At 47.9% G+C, this 18,456-nt stretch overlaps 1 protein-coding gene across 1 annotated transcript; it reads right to left on the bottom strand.

Annotated features, from left to right (window-relative positions):
* Positions 1-11,272: 11,272 nt before the first annotated feature.
* On the bottom strand, positions 11,273-17,904 carry gje1 (gap junction protein epsilon 1). Its single transcript, XM_007912363.2, has 3 exons — positions 17,866-17,904; positions 14,424-14,606; positions 11,273-11,745 (listed from the first exon to the last, which is right to left on the bottom strand). The coding sequence occupies exons 1-3, from the start codon at positions 17,902-17,904 to the stop codon at positions 11,350-11,352; spliced, it is 618 nt and encodes a 205-aa protein (XP_007910554.1). The 3' UTR covers positions 11,273-11,349.
* Between the last annotated feature and the right edge of the window lie 552 nt (positions 17,905-18,456).

The following is an 18,456-nucleotide window of genomic DNA, read 5'->3' as shown; positions in this document are numbered from 1 at the left end:
TAGATATTTATTAGATCAGAGCATTAAGGGATATGGGGCAAAGGCAGGTAATTGGACTCGAGGTACAGATCAGCCATGATCTTATAGAATGTAGGAACTGGCTCAAGGGGTTGAATGGTCTCCTCCTGTTCCTATGTTTCTATGTTTCCAATCAACAGTCGGGGATTGAGGGACCAAATTATTATTTTTTTTTATTTTTTGGAAAGGATTATTGCCCCCGGAATATCCGCCAATCGATTAACAGCTAGGTTCCTACTTATTGGTAGGTAAACAGAGGCGTGTGGGATAAGGAAACTTTTGTAATGTTTTGCCCTGCCTGGGAAAAGATAATAAGACTTTTTGGTCACCTGGTGTATATATACAGTACACACACACACACATACACACAGCGCCAGAGGGCACTACTACTACACACACCCAATTGAGGGGAACCATTTCTAAATATGAAGGGACGTGTATCTGAGCTGTGGACAGGAAGATGGTAATAATGCTCTCGTGAATTTCCTGTTGAGCTGTGTTGCCAACTGGAAGCTCTCAGGGAGTTCCTGGTACCTACCATCAACCTCATGAGGCTTGTCAGATGTCAAACGACCAACTAGTGACTATCCTTTTATTGTGAGGTAAGTGGGGGCTCCTTGGAACTGAATGTTGCCTTGTCTTCAAGGCAACGTGTTTGGCAACCAAATGGTGGAGTTGAGCCAGCCCTCTGTGACCTCTGTGAGGGTCTCTCATCTGGTTCCCGAGTAAGGTGGGTCCGTAGTGTTCCAGGGCACTGCTGATGACAGCACAGCCTAGTCTTGCTCTTCGGCAGGTCCTAGAAGGGCCGACCAGTCACTGGGGTGGTAGGAAATCATCCCAATCAGCTACTGTTAACTGCAAGCCAAATCCCTAACAGTAAGGTGGTCCGAGCTGGACAAGCAGCAGGAATGTTAGCCTGACAGTGATATCAATGGCAAACTATGTGGTTTTGGCTGGATAGACTCCAGCAGTTACCCCAATGCATACTCTGGGCTCCTCAACCCTTGGCTGTTGCCAATCTGTGCCTAATACTTTCCAGATGTGTCCCTCCAGGGAGAGTGTGCACATTCCATTCCAATACTCGGGAACTTCCATGTGTAGGTGGGACGCATGGACATTTGTGAACTCCTCAAACCCCACCAGCCTGACCGCTCCCTCTGTTCATTGGGCACTAGTCTGCTTCACGCTGCCCGCCTCACCTGCCCTGCCATCAGCTTGGCTTTCAGCGTATCTGCCCCCATCCTCTAGGAATCCATCCTGGAGGCCCTTTGACTTGCTCCTTCCTACCCGAGCTATTACTGTGAGTCTGTCCCAAGGTCACAGCGGCTCCCAACCCAGCTACAGGTGCTCTAACCCTGGCCCCGAGCTCAACCAGGGCCTCAGCTCCTCACTCGCTCCTTTATTCACTCATTCATTCCCTCCCTCTCTCACTCCTTTATTCCCTCACTTGCCCCTTGGAGAGGTCCATCTCAAGACCTACCTCTTTGACCGCGTTTTCAATATCAACAACAACACATTAAATTTGTACAGCGCCTTTCACATCAGGAGGATGACCCACGGCGCTGGACAGTCAGGGATTCACACCCGACCTGGTAGTTGGGATCAGGAGAGGAGGGTTGGGGAAGGAGAGTGACCAAATGCACGGTCGAAGAGGAGAGTCTTGAGATGGGTCTTGAAGGAGGCAAGTGAGGGGGCGAGGCGGAGGGACTGTGGCATGGAGCTCCAGAGGGTGGGGGCAGAGACTGAAGGTTTGCCAGCCAATAGTGGGGCGGGCAAGGCAGAGGATGTGAAGCAGGCCCGAACCCACTGTGCGGAGGGAGCGGACAAATTGATGGAGGGTTGAGGGGCGGGCATATTTTCAGACATATTTCCCCCCCCCCACCCCACTTGTGCTGCACAGCTTCTGGGAGTGAGTTCCTCATTCTGTTTGAAAGAGTTCCTCCTAAACTCACTCTTAGCTCTGTTACTTGCAGAACAATATTTATACAGCGCCCAGTGGTATTGTCTCAGAGTGCTTCCATACACTCTATAAAGGATTATAGGTACATATTGTATTAGCTCAGTAAATAGATCACAGATTGCTCTAGTGATGGAGGTGAAATGTGATTAAACAAAGAGACAATTCATTGTGTAGAAAGACTTTGGAAATATTTGCTTTTTTTTCTCTTCGTGTGAAGAAATTCCTCCTAAACTCACTATTGAATCTACTACCTACACCCGGTCCCTGACCATGACCACCTTCCACCACATCACTAATCTCTGACCATTTTGTTTTTTGCGCAGCCGGGTGTCTGACATGTGCGGAAACCCATCACTGTTGCTTAGGAGTCTCCAAACCAAACTGAGAATTCCACGCATCCCACCTACACATGGAAATCCCAGAGACAGATTGTTGGAATGGAATGCGCTCTCTCTCCCGGGAGGGATGCATCCTGCAGGGTTAACAGGACCTGAGTGGGAGGAAATCTCTACCCCCAGTGACTGGTCTGCCCTTCCAAGTACAGCCGATGAGCCATACCTCACTCGCAGATAAAACCCTCGTCCACGTTTTCGTCACTTCTCACCTTGAGGTTTCCAATGCCCACCTCGCCGGCCTCCTCAACTCCCCAGCTCCATCATTCATAAAATCAAATTCATTCAAAACACCCATATTCTCACCTACATTAAACTCCGCACCCCCATCAACCCAGCCCTTCCTGCTGTGCGCAATTGGCTGCTGAGTTTCGCCCACAAAATACACGGTTAATTCACTTCACAGTGTATCCTGTGAAGCGCTTTGAGACGTCTCGAAGATGTGATAAGGAGCTATATCAAATGCAAGGATTGTTGTTCCATAGACTCCCTATTACAGAACGGATCGATTTCCAGACCCTCACATTCACATACAAATCATCTCATGTCCTGACACCTGCCTACCTCTCCGACCAGCTTACTCCCCACTCCACCACCCGCCACCTCCACTCGTCTGGTTCCGACATCCTGCCTGTCCCTCGCGCCTTTTGCTCCGCCATCAGCAGCCGTGCGTTCAACCATTACGCCCTGAGATTCAGGAATTTCCTGCCTCAATCCCTGTCTTTCCCCACTTTGCCTGTCTTCAGACATCTGAAGACTTATCTCTTTGATGGTGCCATCGGTCACCTCCTTTCTCTTTCCAACTCGACATGAAACCACACTCCTTTTAAGTGCTCCAAGATGCTTCTTACGTCAAGGGCATTATATAATTGTAATAATAATAATTTTTGCATTTGATATACCTGTAGTGTCTTATCATGTCATTGAGACGTCTCAAAGCACTTCACAGAACACTGTATATTGTAAAGTGGATTGACTATAATTTGTTGGTGAAACACGGCAGCCAATTGCACACAGCAGTGTCCCACAAACAGTCATAGATTGAGTGACTCCGTTTCTTTTTGCAGAAAACAATCCGCCAATCGACTGACAACCAGGTTCCTACTTACTGCTAAGTAAATAGAGGCGTGTGGAATAAGGAAATTTACCTAAGGTTTTGCCCTGCCTGGGAATCAAACCCAGGTCCTCTCACTTGTGAGGCGAGTGCTCTAACTATTATGCTATGGGACTCCACCAATGTAAGTTATTGTTGAGAAAAGTTCCAACCCGTCGAATGTTTCTCGACAGCAGTATCCACTCAGCCTCGGTAACATTCTGGTGAATCTACTATGTATATGCTGTCCTCTCTTCAATATACCATCCACTCTCCAATACACTGTCCACTCTCCAACACACTGTCCACTCTCCAACACACTGTCCACTCTCCAATACACTGTCCACTCTCCAACACACTGTCCACTCTCCAATACACTGTCCACTCTCCAACACACTGTCCACTCTCCAATACACTGTCCACTCTCCAATGCAGTGTTCTCTCTTCAATCCTACAATGTCTTTTCTGTAATGTATCTAACCAAGGTTTTATGTGAATTTAACATGATTTCCCTACTTTTATACTCTGTTCCTCTGGGCATAAAGCTAAGGACGCTATTTAAATTCTGTATGACCTTATCCACTTGAGCCGGTCCATTTAGAGTCCTGCAAATCCCTTCGCTCCTCCAACTCTCTTTAATCCTCTTACTGAAGTGAATCACTTCACATTTCTCAATAATGTGTGTCAGCTTGCTCAGTAATAGCACTCTCGCCTCTGAGTCAGAAGGTTATGAGTTCAAGCCCCACTTCGAGACTTTGAATAAGATAGTTTAAGCTGACACTCCAGTGCAGTGCTGGGGGGTTGTTGCATAGTCAGAGGTGCCGTCCTTCAGATGAGATGTTAAACTGAGGTCCTGTCTGCCTATTCGGGTGAATGTTAAAGATCCCGTGACACTATTTTGAGGGAGTTTCTCTCTCGCAGTGTCCCGGTCGACAATCCCCCACTGACTTCATGGCTGTTTGTGTGACGTTCCTGTGTGAAATTGGGCTGCCACATTTGTCTGTAAATTACACCTAGTCACTCCACTTCAGAATATATCACGTGAAGTACTTAAATGCATAACCTTCTGACCAGGAGATGTGATTGCGAGTTACTGAGCCGGTCTGTGATGCTTTTAACTCCTCAACAAAGGGCTTATTCATGAGTCATCCTGATCTGCTTCCACCCTACTGATTAGGGTTTGATCAGACTCTGTACACTGTTCCAGCCTAATCCTCACTCCAGCCTCTTTCACCACGAACGTATCTCATTCAATTTCTAGCTCTGCATGCTGAGAGGAAATTACAGCACATATTCAATCATTGTGCAAAAAAAGAGCCTTAGATTCAACAAGCGATTTAGTTCATTCTCATCAGCCTTCCACAGGTCCATTCAGAGAGATGGTCACAGTTAGATTTTTATTCATATGTGAAATCCATTTCAATCCACCCACGCATAAATGGGAAGCTTTCAACTAAGTTCTATATTTTGTGCCTCAGCCTGGGTCAGTGGTAGTGCTCTCGCTCTCGCCTCTTGAGTCAGAAGGTTGTTGGTTCAAGCCCCCACATCAGGACTCGGAATCACATAGTCTAAGCTGACATGACAGTAAAGTGCTGGGGAGGTGTTGCATTGTCAGAGATGCTGTCGTTTGGATGAGATGTTAAACCAAGGCCTCGTCTGCCTATTCATGTGGATGTTAAAGATCCCATGTTGCTATTCAAAAAGGGAAGGGAGTTTCTCTCTACCGATCTCCTGGCTGACAATCCCTAAAATAAAATTGGTCACTCGTTTCATGACTGTTTGTGTGACGTCGCTGCGCGCAAATTGGCTGCTGGGTTTGCCCACAGACACAGCACTTCACAGCAAATCTTGTGAAACGCTTTTTGACGTCCTCCCGGCATGAAAGGCGCAAGGATTATTTTTATGTGAAGGTGCTATGTAAATGCAAGTTGTGGTTATTGTTGTATCCGCACTCACACTGTTCCTCTTCGTATCCTTATATGACTCTGCTCATTAGCTAGTTAGATCCAACTCCTTCTTTGAAGCTAGCACGGAGTCCTGTAGTGTAGTGGTTAGAGCACTCGCCTCGCAAGCGAGAGCATGCGGGTTTGATTCCCGGGAAGGGAGAAAACTTAGGCAAGTTTCCTTACTCCACACACCTCTGTTTACCGAGCAGTAAGTAGGAACACGGTTGTTAGTCGATTGGCGTATCACTTTCTGGGAGTTAATAATCCCTTAAAATAAATAAAGTGCTCTGGGACACTATGCTGCATGGTGGCATATAAATGCACATTGTTTTTGCAAATAATAAATAATAATAATAATAATCCTTGCATTTGATATAGCTTTGGTCACTCAGTCCACAACTGTTTGTGGGACAATACTGTGAGCAATTGGCTGCCGCGTTTCGCCCACAAAATATACAGTCAATTCATTTTACAGTATTTTCTATGAAGCGCTTTGAGACTTCTCAAAGACACGATACGGCGGTGTATCAAATGCAAGGATTATTATTATTATTATTCTGCCTCAACAAACTAATGTCTCTGAACTGACTTTGTTCACACTTCAAGAACTCGTTGGGTTTAGCTTTGCCTCTTGGAGAGGAAATGAAAGGTAGCGCTTATCAGTCCACCTGCCTCTCAGTTTAATTAATTTGCATGAGGTAACCCTTATCATAACGTCAGACTTCTACATTTCATCTAACGATCGATCTCTCTCCTCGTCCCCTCCCACCCCCGAAATGCAGAAAGAAGCAAAGCTTGAGAGATTAACTGAAAGCTTACAAGTCCAACAAGATTCAAATTGGTGATAGAGGAACTCTATTCAAACAGACTTTATTAACTAAATGCAAAATACTGCAGATGCTGGAAATCTGAAAAAAAAACAGAAGTCGCTGGGAACACTCAGCAGATCAGGCAGCATCTACGAGAAAGGAAAGTAAGTCAATGTTTCGGGTCCACGACCCTTCGTGAGTGAACAATTTTATTTGGTGGATTGTTGGCCTGGACACCAGGAGAGAGAAACTCCTTTCTCTTGTTGAATAGCGCCGTGGGATCTTTAACATCCACATGAAGACGCAGATGGTTTAACATCTCATCCAAACGAAAGCATCTCTGACAATGCAACACCTCCCCAGCACTGCACTGTAATGTGGAGTCCTGTAGCTGAGTGGTTAGAGCACTCGCTTTGCAAGTGAGAGACCTGAGTTCAATTCCAGACAGAGGGTGAAACCTTGGGCAAGTTTCCTTACTCCACACAGAGCCTAATAATAATCCTCCAAAACCAAAAACAATAATAAATTGGTCATTTTCAATCTACGACTGTTTGTGGGACATTGCTGTGCGCAATTGGCTGCCGCGTTCGCCCACAAATATACAGTCAATTCACTTTACAGTGTGTTCTATGAAGCGCTTTGGGACGTCCTCCCGACGTGAAAAGCGCTATATCAAATGCAAGGATTATTATTATTATTAATGTCAGCTTAGACAATGTGATTCCAAGTCCTGATGTGGGGCTTGAACCCACAAGCTTCTGACTCAGAGGCACTGTGCCAGGCTGACACTTATGAAAAGAAGACAATTATGAAAGCATTTGATAGGCAAAGCCACATCACAGTCCTTTCCCCCTCCTACTTCCCACTCTGTGTTTCTTTTTAATAATAATCCTGTAGCTCAGTAGTTAGAGCACTCGCTTTGCAAGCGAGAGACCTGAGTTTGATTCCCGGCCGGGGTGAAACCTTGGGCAAGTTTCCTTACTCCACACGCCTGATAGTAATTCCTCAAGAAAATAAAACAATAATAAATTGTTCACTTCAAACCACGACTGTTTGTGGGACTCTGCCGTGCGCAATTGGCTGCCGCGTTGCACCTTCAAATATACAGCCAATTCACTTTACAGTCTATTCTGTGAAGCGCTTTGAGACATCTAGAAGACGTGAAAAGCACTATATCAAATGCAAGGATTATTATTATTATTATCTCAAAGCGCTTCATAGCATATACTGTAAAGTGTAGCAACTGTATATGTTGTGGGTAAAACCTCATTCCTTGCTGCATGACTGAGTTTTGATCCTTGTTTTGCCTATCTGGCTTATCAAGAGAAAGGTTCCGCCATAAAGCAGTCCTTATCTCCAAGTTTTCAGTGCAAGACAGGATATGGGCATGAAAATGAATCACATTAATCCTTGCATTTGATACAGCGCCCGTGACGACAAAATGTCTGAAACCTCAGGAATGTTTATTTGTGGGTAATGCAGCAGTCATGATTGGGTTATCTAAGAGAATGTCAGCTCGGACAGTGGGAGAAATTCCCTTCTCTTTTCAGTCTAAGTCTATTGTCTAAGGTGATGCTCCAGTGCAGGGCTGGGGGGAGAATCGTTGCATTGTCAGAGGTGCCGTCCTTCAGAAGAGACGTTAAACCGAGACCCCGTCTGCCTGTTCAGGTGGATGTTAAAGATCCTGCGGTGCTGTTCGAAAAGCGAAGGGAGTTTCTCTCTCCCTGTGTCCAGACCAACAATCCCCCAAATAATATTGGTCACTCGCTCCTTGGCTGCTTGTGTGATGCCGCTGTGCGCAATTGGGCTGCCACATTTGCCTGCAAAATACACCATTTGGACATTGCTGTAGGCAAATTGACTGCTGCATTCGTCCACAAAACACACGGTCACTTCATTGTGCAATACACAGTATCTTGTAAATATCCATTCGGGACGTTATCCTTGATATGAAAGACACTGTACCATACGTAATTATTATTATTTGAGACGTCTCAATGACGTGATAAGGCGTTATATCAAATGCAAGGATTATTATTATTATTATTATCATTAATTGCTCCCTTAGTATTGTATTGGAGCCGAGACTGTGAGCTCAAAGTTCTGATGTGGAGCTTGAACAACTTATTGAGGGTATGGGGAAAGGAACAGGGGAATGGGATCAGAGTAGAGGGTGGGACGGGGAGGGGAAGAAAACGAGCAAGCAAGAACATTTGCTTAAACAATGCATCAAAGGCACCAAGGTAAAAAGAAAATTGAGTTAAGAAATATTTTAACATTTTATTATTTTTCTCTCGTGACAATAACAGACAGAAACATCAGCAACCAGGAGTGAGGGTAAAATGTCAAATGATATCCTCGAGTGGTGCAGGGTGATTTTTGGGACTGAAAGTTGGTTCCTGGATCGGAGGGCTGAAATTCCACCTAGTCTTAGCCCGTGGGACTACTTTGTGGGGTGTAAATTCCGTTCAGCCTTGCCTCTGGTATTGTTGTTGTTCAATGGAAATTTTCGGTTTAACTGATCCCAACCCTCATCTCAGGTATAAATCATTGCTTGTCCAGCAGCTTGGGACATCCTCCCGACATGAAAGATGCTGCGCAAATGTAATTTGTTATTGTTGCTGTTGTTGTACCTCTCAAAGCCTTGGGGATCACTCCACGGAATTTCTGCCCATTTCTCTTAAGATTCAAGACAACACAGGTCTCCAACTTGGAAACTGGTTCAGATTTAAGGCACAATAGGGAAAGGGTTTGGAGTAGAGAGCTCTAGTGGGGGAGCGAGCACCAGCACAGACACCATGGGGAGAGAGCAGGGGAATGGGGTTAGAGTAGAGAGCTCCAGTGGGGGAGCGAGTACCAGCGCAGACACCATGGGGAGAGAGCAGGGGAATGGGGTTAGAGTAGAGAGCTCCAGTGGGGGAGTGAGCATCAGCACAGACACCATGGGGAGAGAGCAGGGGAATGGGGTTAGAGTAGAGAGCTCCAGTGGGCGAGTGAGCATCAGCACAGACACCATGGGGAGAGAGCAGGGGAATGGGGTTAGAGTAGAGAGCTCCAGTGGGGGAGTGAGCATCAGCACAGACACCATGGGGAGAGAGCAGGGGAATGGGGTTAGAGTAGAGAGCTCTAGTGGGAAGCGGACAACAGTATGTACACTTTGCGGGAGAGAACATGCGGGTGTGAGGAGAGAGCATGCAGGGGGGCGAGAGCATGCAGGGGGGGCGAGAGCATGCAGGGGGGAGAGAGCATGAGGGGGGTGGAGGGAAGAGAGAGCATGCGGGGGGGGGGGGGGCGAAAGAGAGCATGCGCGGGGGGAGACAGTGAAGGTGTTCCCAACAGCACTGCACCGGAGTGGTTGCCTGGGCTCTCTCCCTCTTGGCAAGCTTTCCCGCTGCTTGTCCAGCTAGGACCACCCTACCCTTTAGGGGTTTGGCTTGTAGGGTTAACAGGAGTTGAGTGGGAGGATTCCCTGCCCCCAGTGACTGGGCTGCCCTTCCAGGTCCTGCCGATGAGCCGGGCCGGGCTGTGCTGTCATCAGCAGTGCCTGGAATACTATGGACCCGCCTGGCTCAGGAACCAGACTACAGACGGTCATAGAGGATTATCGGCAATGTTGAGTGATATCCACCAAGCCGTTCCTGCCCCCTCCCTCCCTCAGTCTGCTCTGCAATGATTGGGGTGAAGGCGAGGGGGCGAGGGGGAAATAATAATAATAATCCTTGCATTCGATATATTGCCTTATCACGTCATTGAGACGTCTCAAAGCGCTTCAGAAGATATACTGTCAAGTGGAGTGACTGCGTTCTGTGGGCGAAACGTGGCAGCCAATTGCACACAGCAGTGGCCCCACAAACAGTCGCGGATTGAAGTGACCAAATTATTATTTTTTTTAAATTTGAAGGGATTATTACCCCCCGGAAAGTGATCCGCCAATCGATAAAAACCGGGTTCCTACTCACCGCGAGGTAAACAGAGGCGCGTTGAAGGGTTTATATCTGAAAGTGCTTCATTCACTTCAGGAGGATTTACTACAAAGTGTACAATTGTAGGTGAAAGAAGGAATAAATTACCAGTCGCTGGAACTCATTCCAGTCCATCCATCAGGAATTGCGTTCCCAACCCTTCTACCTTCCGAGCGGGAATTCTAACAGGGAATTTTATTAAAGAGTTCGCATTCCCTGCTCCCCCAACCCCACCTCCACCCCAACCCCCCCCCCACAATATGTAACCCAAACTCATCCACTCAGACTGTTCCTATCTCTATCACCGTGTGTCGCTCACATGTGCCGAGGCTTATTATAGACGACACGCAATGTCTAGTGTCTCAAATAATCTCTAAACTCTACAGGCTCACAATTAAAAAAAAGATTTTAAAAAAGGATTATTTTGCTGCTCTGCTACATTTGCATCCAAGGATCTGAGGAAATTGTTATCGGTGTATGTGTGTCTCTGCCACTCTATAACTGTGTGTGTGTGTGTCTCTCTCTCTCTCTCTCTGACTCTCTATAACTATGTGGGAGTGTGTCTCTGCCTCTCTATATGTGTGTATGTGTGTGTATGTGTGTGGTGGGTGTGTGTTTCTCTGTCTCTCTAACACTGTGTGTGTGAGTTGTGTGTGAGTGAACGTCTCTCTCTCTAACTCTGTGTGTCTCTGTGTATGTCTGCCTCTGTGTGAATTGCTGGGGTGGTAATAGACAGAGTCAGGTGGAGATGGTGGCAGGTAGATAGTTTGATAGATAGGAAGGTGGGCAGATAGATAGTTAGGAAGGGAGGTAGATAGGTAGAAAGATGGGTATGTAAGGAGGGTGGGAACTAGTTAGATGGGTATGTAGGGAGGTAGATATGTAGGGAGGTGGTTGGTTGGGTAGGGAGGTGGGTGAGTAGGGAGGGAGGAGGGAGATAGATAGCTGGTTAGGTGGGTATGTAGTGAGATGGCTAGCTATATAGGGAGGTGGGCAGGTGAAGAGATAGGAAAGTGGGGAGATAGGTGAGGAGATAGGGAGGTGGGGAGACAGGTGAGGAGATAGGGAGGTGGGGAGACAGGTGAGGAGATAGGGAGGTGGGGAGACAGGTGAGGAGTTAGGGAGGCAGGTTTGTGGGTAGATGGGGAGGTGAGTGAGTGCAGGCCTGGTTACCCGGTGGACAAGTAGCCGAGTCTCCTACACAGGATCTCGAATATCTCTGCGGCACAGAGCAGCACGGTGATGACAGTGAAGGTGTACATAGCGCAGAGGAAGATGGTCTTCTCAAAGTGCTCGGGGACCATGCACTTGGTCAGCTTGAGGTGCTTGTCCAGAGAGGCCACATTACAGGTGTAGATGGGGTGGACTTGGAAGCCAAATAGATGGCTCTGCAGCCAGAAGGCCACGATCTCCAACACGATGCGGGACAGGACGGAGATGATGTAAGAAACAGTGTAGAGCGCTCGCTGCAGGATCTCATCCTGGTCAATGTTACAGCAAGCGGCGTAAAGGTGGAACACAGCGCCCGGCACCAACACCGTCACCAGCTGTAACGCCCAGAATACCTGAGGGTGAGAGAGAGAGAAAGAGAGAGAGAGAGTGAGTGTGAGAGTGAGGGAGGGAGAGTGAGAGGGAGAGAGTGAACCACGCCTGGCACCCAGCACCGTCACCAACTAATGCCCAGAATACCTGAGAGAGAGAGAGTATGTGAGAGAGATGGTGTGAGAAAGAAATAGAGAGAGAGTGTGTGAGAGAGAAAGAGAGAGAGATGGGGTGGTGGGAGTGTGAGGGTGAGAAAGGAAAAGTGAGTAAGAGAGAGAGAAAGTGAGAGAGTAAAAGAACGTGTGAGCAATAGAAAGAGTGAAAGTAAGAGAGAGGGAGAAAGTGAGAGAAGGTATGAAAGAGTGAGATAGAGTGTGAAAGAGAGAGTGTGTGAGAATGAAGAGGGAGAGCGAGAGAGAGAAAGGGAGAGAAAGAGTGAGAGGGAAGAAAGATTGAAAGAGAAAGTAAGAGAGGGAAAGAATGAGATAGAGCGTGAGAGATAGAGAAAGAGTGAGAGAGTGAGGGAGACAGAGATAGACAAATAGAGAGAAAAAAAGGGAGATTGAAATCAGACAGTTTTCCGGAATAATCCAGGGCTCATGTACACACAACGCTGACGAGAGACATTTGATGAAAGGACCTCTTTTTGTTCCCCTGGAAAAGTGCATTGACAAACACACAGGCCCTCCCTCGCTGATCTTTCTCTCTCTCTCTCTCTCTCTCTTTTACTCTCTCTCTCTCGCTTTCCCTCTCACTCCTTTTCTCTCTCTCTTACTCTCTCTCACTCGCCGTGAAGCGCTTTGAGACGTCTCGACGACATGATAAGACGCTATATCAAATGCAAGGATTATTATTATTTATTTCTCTTGCAGAGGTCACGGAGGAAGGCTGTGGCGAGACCGTGTAAGAGTTTAACTGTAAGCCTGGTCTTCTCCAAGACCCCCCGCCCTGCCTGCTCCACCATTGGTGGTTGGGCCTCAGCCTCTCTGCCCCCACCCTCTGGAACTCAATCTCGGATCCCCTCCAACGCGTACCCTCCCTCACCTCCGTCAAGGTCTATCTCAAAACCTTCCTCTTCAACCGCGCTTTTGGTTAGCTTCCCAACTCCACCCCACCCCCCCCCCCCCCCCTTGGCCTCCACCAAAATTACATTGATACAGAGACTTCCACTTTGGAAGGCTATGCCAAGGCCCTGGATGGTTAAGGGTTTACACCCGAGCTGGGGGTTGGAATCAAGTGGTTGGATTGTTGGGGTGGGGGGTGGGGGTGGGTGGAAATGGGAGGATGGCCAAAGGCATGGTCAAATATCAAGGTCTTGAAGTCAAACCTTGAAGGAGGCAAGGGAGAGGGACAAGGTGGAGGGGCTCCAGGATGGAGTTCAGAAGGTGGGAGCAGAGAGGCTGAAGGCTCAACGACTGATAGTGGAGAAGTTTCTCCTAAACTCCCTTAGACCTGTTACTGGCAGAAATTAGAAGTTAGCATTTATATACACTTCACGTAGGATAACATCTCTTGTTAGCACTTGTAGACACTATCAAGGACAATAGATACACCCTGTTGCATTAGCTCGGTAAATAGATCACTGATTGCTCTAGTGATTGAGGTGAAATGTGTTTAAACAGCAAACATTTGAATAAACATTTGAATAAGCATTTTAATTGCGTAGAAAGACTTTGGACATATTTGTTTTTTTATTTGGAAAAAAAACTTACTGTCAAGGGGCAGCCATTTTGTTTTGGTAAAATAATAATCCTCACACCCGATATTATGCCTTTTAGATCAGGAGGACTTGTCAGAGCCCATCACAGGATTTCACTGTGAAGCGATGTGACTGAGTGTTTTGTGGGTGAATCGAGGCAGTCAATTTGTACACAGTAATGTCCCGCAAAACAGCCATGGAGTGAGTGATCAATTTGATTTGGGGGATTGTTGGCCAGGACACCGGGAGAGAGAAACTCTCTTCTCTTTTTCGAACAACAACAAATTACATTTACGCAGCGCCTTTCATGTCAGGAGGATGTCCCAAGCCACTGGACAGTCAGGGATCCACACCCGAAATGGGTGATGGCATCAGGAGGAATGGAGGGCAGGGAGGGTATGGGAATGGGGTTGACCGGTTGAAAAGGAGCGACTTGAGACGGATCTTGAAGGGGGCAAGGGAGGGGGCGAGGTGGAGGGACTGCGGGATGGAGTTCCAGAGTGTGGGGGCAGAGAGGCTGAAGGCCCACCTGCCAATTGTGCGGTGGGAAAGGTGGGGGATGTGAAGCAGGCTGGAGCCCGCTGAGCGGAGGGAGCGGGCAGGTTGGTAGGGGGTTAGGCGGTCGCAGAGGTAGGGAGGAGCAAGGCCATGGAGGGCTTTGAAGGTGAGGACCAGGCATATGGCTTGAACCCAATAAATGCTGGGTTAATAAGTGCTCCGGGACGCTACCCTGTGTGAAGGGCGCTATATAAAAGCAAGTTGTTGTTGTTAATAGTAATAATCCTTGCTTTTGATATAGCGCTTAATCACGGCTTCGAGACGCCTCAAAGCGCTTCACAAGATACACTGTAAAGTGAATTGACTGTATATTTTGTGGACGAAACATGGCAGCCAATTGTGATTTTATGTGACCTCAAAGTCCCAGACTTGTGTAGAGAGGCAAAGATGGGAGGGAGCTTGATCCCGCAACTTGTTGACCCGGAAATGATCTGATTGTTTTACCTGTGGGGTTATCGGCCTGAACTGGTTATAGCAGAAGAGGTTTAACTCCCTCCTGTCTGGATCGCAGCTGAAATGCAGGGCCTCGTTGCCGTAGACAGCGAAACCCAGAACTCCCAGGAAGAACATACGTACTGAGCCGAAGAACAGGGTGTGGAATTGGCCTATAACAGTCGGAGGCCTGAGCTAAAGGCAATGAGAGAGAAAGAGAGAGTTACACAAGCGATATAAGACGTCTCAAAGTGCTTCACAGAATATACTGCAAAGTGAATTGAGCGGGCAGGTTGGCAGGGGGTTAGGCGGTCGCAGAGGTAGGGAGGAGCAAGGCCATGGAGGGCTTTGAAGGTGAGGACCAGGCATATGGTCCTTTTTGCGGGCAAAATTCAGCAGCCAATTGAGCACAGCAGCGTCCCACAAACAGTCGTGAATTGGGTGACCAAATAATTATTATTATTTTTGAAGGGTTTATTACCCCCGGAAAACTGATCCCCCAATCGACTAACAACCAGGTTCCCACTTACTGCTTGGTAAACAGAGTCGTGTGGAGCAAGGAAACTTGCCTAAGGTTTTGCCCTGGCTGGGAATTGAACCCAGGTCAACTGTAACAGGAACCCACTTGCGAGGCGAGTGCTCTAACCAATACGCTACAAGGTCACAGCAGCATATCCCCGACCCCTCAAAGAACCTTGCAGTATATCAAAGGAGGCCATTTGGGCTCATTGCACTCGTGCTGGATCTCTGGAATAGATCCTCGTTCAGTTGCCCCTCACTCCACCCTCCCCTCCTCCACACCAACTCACTCTCTCTTGACAAACATGGTAATAATAATACTTGCATTTGATAAAGCACCTTATCACACTGTCAAGATGTCTCTAAGTGCTTCACAGGATTTTTGCTATAAACGTTTAGTGACTGCATTTTTTTTGCCAAAATGTGGCAACGGATTTGCACAAACCCAGCAATGTCCCGCAAACAGCCGTGGAGTGAGTGACCAATTTTATTTGGGGGATTGTTGGCAGGACACCAGGAGAGAGGAACTCCTTTCTCTTTTCGAATAGCCCCATGGGATCTTTAACATCCACCTGAACAGGCGGACAGGGCTTCGGTTTAACGTCTCATTGAAGGATGGCACCTTCGGAAATGCAGTACTCCCCCAGCAATACACTGGAGTGTCAGCCTAGATTATTGAGTTCAACATGCTCAATGTGGGATTCGAACCCACAACCTTCTGACTCAGAGGCGAGAGTGCTGAGCCAGGTTGACAGTTTTGTCCAATTCCCTTTTAAAAGCTATTTGGTGTTGAGTGTTCAATGACCTAATAACCCCGTGTGATTGTGTGTGTGTGCGTGTTTTGTGTTTGTGACTGTGTGTGCGCGTGTGTTTGTTCCTGTCTAACAGTCACTGGGGGTAGAGAATCCTCCCACTGAGCTCCCGTTAACCCTGCAAGCCAGAGCCCTAACAGGTAGGGTGGTCCTAGCTGGACAAGCAACGGGAAAGCTTGCCAGACAGCGATAGCAATGGTAAGCTAATCGATTTTATCTTGTTTGACTCCACCCCATACTCCGGGGTCCCCAAGCCATGGTTCTTGCCAACCTGGAATAGGTAAACAAGATGTGTCTCTCTGGAGGTGAGGGGCAGAGAGCGTGCATTTCATCAGAGACTCAGGGAGATTCCTTCTGGAGAGAGGCACATGTGGAACTCTTTTTTGTTGGTCGGTCATGGGTCTGACACATGTGGAAACCCATACCGTGCTTGAGAATATCCAAACCAAGCTGAGAATTCCATGCATCCACCTACACATGGAAACTTCATAGGTATTTATTGGAATGGGATGTGCACTCTCTCTATCGGGTGCTATGTTGCCTACCAGGAAGCTCACAGGAAATTTCTTGTACCACCGAGTGGCGGGCTAACCACTACGCTACGGGACTTTGTGGATTCCTGTAGCATAGTGGTTAGGGCACTCACCTTGCAAGCGAGAGAACCTGGGTTCAATTCCCCAGCAGGGCCAAACGTTAGGCAAGTTTCCTTGCTTCACAGGCCTCTGTTTACCTAGCAGTAAGTAGGAATCCAGTTGTTAGTCAATTGGCAGGATTATCCAAGGAGTAATCCCTGACAATAATCCCTCCAAAAAAATAAGAATACATAAATAAATAAATACAATTGGTCACTCAATCCACGACTGTTTGTGGGACACTGCTGTGTGCAATTGACTTGACTTAGGAACCCCAGAGTGTGCGTTGGGGTAACTGCTGGAGTCTAACCAGCTGAAACTGTATAGCTTGCCATTGGTAGGATAGGACTGTCTGGGAAGTTTCCCACTGCGAGGACCACCCTACTCATTGGGTCTTTGGCTTGCAGGACTAACAGGAGCTGAGTGGGAGGAGTCTCTGGCCCCAGTGACTGTCTGCCTCTCAAAGTGCCACCAATGAGCCAGGCTGGGCTGTGCTATGATCAGCAATGCCCTGGAATACAGTGGACCTGCCTGGCTCAGGAACCACTCTAGAGACTGTCACAGAGGGCTTCATCAATTCCGCCATTCTGTTGCCAAACATGTCACCGTGGAGCCAGTTCAGCATGGACATCCATCAAGCATGGGTTTGAGCCTCACTAGGTGGATGGCAGATACCAGGAACTCCCTGCGAGCTTTGCAGTGAGCAACACAGCTCAGCATGAAATACATGAGGGCATTGCCACCATCTTCCTGCTCACGGCTCAGGCACAGGACCCTTCCCATTGAGCGATGGTTCCACCAGTTGGAGTTGTGGAGTTTAAGCACCAGCTGCTGGCCTCTCTGCAGCCAATCAAAGTGGATTCCAGGTGCTGGACATACGTACATGTGTTCACGAACTCGGAGAAACTCATACATACGTATGTAGAACTCTCAAACTGATTGGGATACTGCTAAGCAGAGTGATGGTTTTCCAGGAGTGTCGAATGTAAAAAGAACCCTTCTCCCTTCTCTTCCCTGAGAGGATAGAGTTCAAAATCCTTGTTGTTGCCTTCAAAGTCCTTCATGGCCTCGCTCTTCTCTACTTCTGTGGACCTGCTAACAGTGATCTGTCTGCTCCCTCTGCTCAGTGGGCTCCGGTCTACTCCATGTCCCCCACCCAGCCCAGCCCGGCCCAGGATCTCCGGTCAGTCCTTCAGCCTCTCTGCCTCCACCCAATGCTATTCCATCCCAGTCCCTTTGTCTTGCTCCCTCCCTCTGATCCTTCAAGACACGTCTCAAGACCCTTCGACCACACCTTCAGTCAACCTCCTACTTCCACCCTCCCTCCCTGCCCTCCACCCCTCCTGATCCCAAACCCCAGCTCGGATCCAAATCCCTGACTGTCCAGAGTTTTGGGACGTTTCCCCCAACGTGAAAGGCGCTGTACACATGTAATTTGTTGTTGTTGCCTCGTGGTGTCTGGCTCTACCAGGTGTTAGTCATTATACTTACACATCCTTCGTAGAAATTTTTGATGTAGTTTAAGGACATCTCCTGACAGATGCTAGGCTAGCAGAAACGTAACAGCCCAGAACATACCGGGCAGCCACTGATCACTGGCACCAGACAAAAAAAATAATAAAACCACAAGCCTTCCAAACCTCTGGCTTCCAACAATGTAGAAAACTCTTGCTGTTGCATTTCTCTCTATGTGTGAGAGAACGAGAAAGAGAGAGACAGAGAGAGAGGCACTCTGTCAAATGCGGAAGGGGAGGGAGAGGAGGGTGGGAGGGGTGGAGCGGTTGGTGGTGGGGGGTGGAGGCTGGGGCCGGTTTGGGGGCAGAGGGAGAGAGAGAGACAGGACACCTTCCAATCGACCTGCTCACTCACGCTAGGGATTGGAAATAAAAACAAAAGGTTGGACAAAGCGCAGAGGCACGTGGCTGTGTGGCTGATCTCTCTCTGTCCTGCTGTCAGCATAAATTCACAGCGACGGCCGCACAATTGGAAAGATAGGAAAGTCAACAAAGGACATATTCCCCCACAGGTCAGAGCCGTTGGCTTGAGATGCGGAGCACAGAGAGAACTGAGTGGGAGAGCGAG

Source organism: Callorhinchus milii, unplaced genomic scaffold, assembly GCF_018977255.1.
Source record: "Callorhinchus milii isolate IMCB2004 unplaced genomic scaffold, IMCB_Cmil_1.0 Scaffold3, whole genome shotgun sequence".
NCBI classification, from domain to species: domain Eukaryota; kingdom Metazoa; phylum Chordata; class Chondrichthyes; order Chimaeriformes; family Callorhinchidae; genus Callorhinchus; species Callorhinchus milii.
This window is presented reverse-complemented; position numbering and strand designations above follow the sequence as displayed.

Excerpts from the sequence above, each read along its gene's own strand:
- gje1 (XM_007912363.2), bottom strand. The coding sequence starts at position 17,904 with ATGTCCTTAAACTACATCAAAAATTTCTACGAAGGATGT. Across the intron at positions 14,607-17,865 it reads AAAATTTCTACGAAGGATGT|CTCAGGCCTCCGACTGTTAT; the intron begins GTAAGTATAATG and ends CATTGCCTTTAG. Across the intron at positions 11,746-14,423 it reads TCAGGCCGATAACCCCACAG|GTATTCTGGGCGTTACAGCT; the intron begins GTAAAACAATCA and ends TCTCACCCTCAG.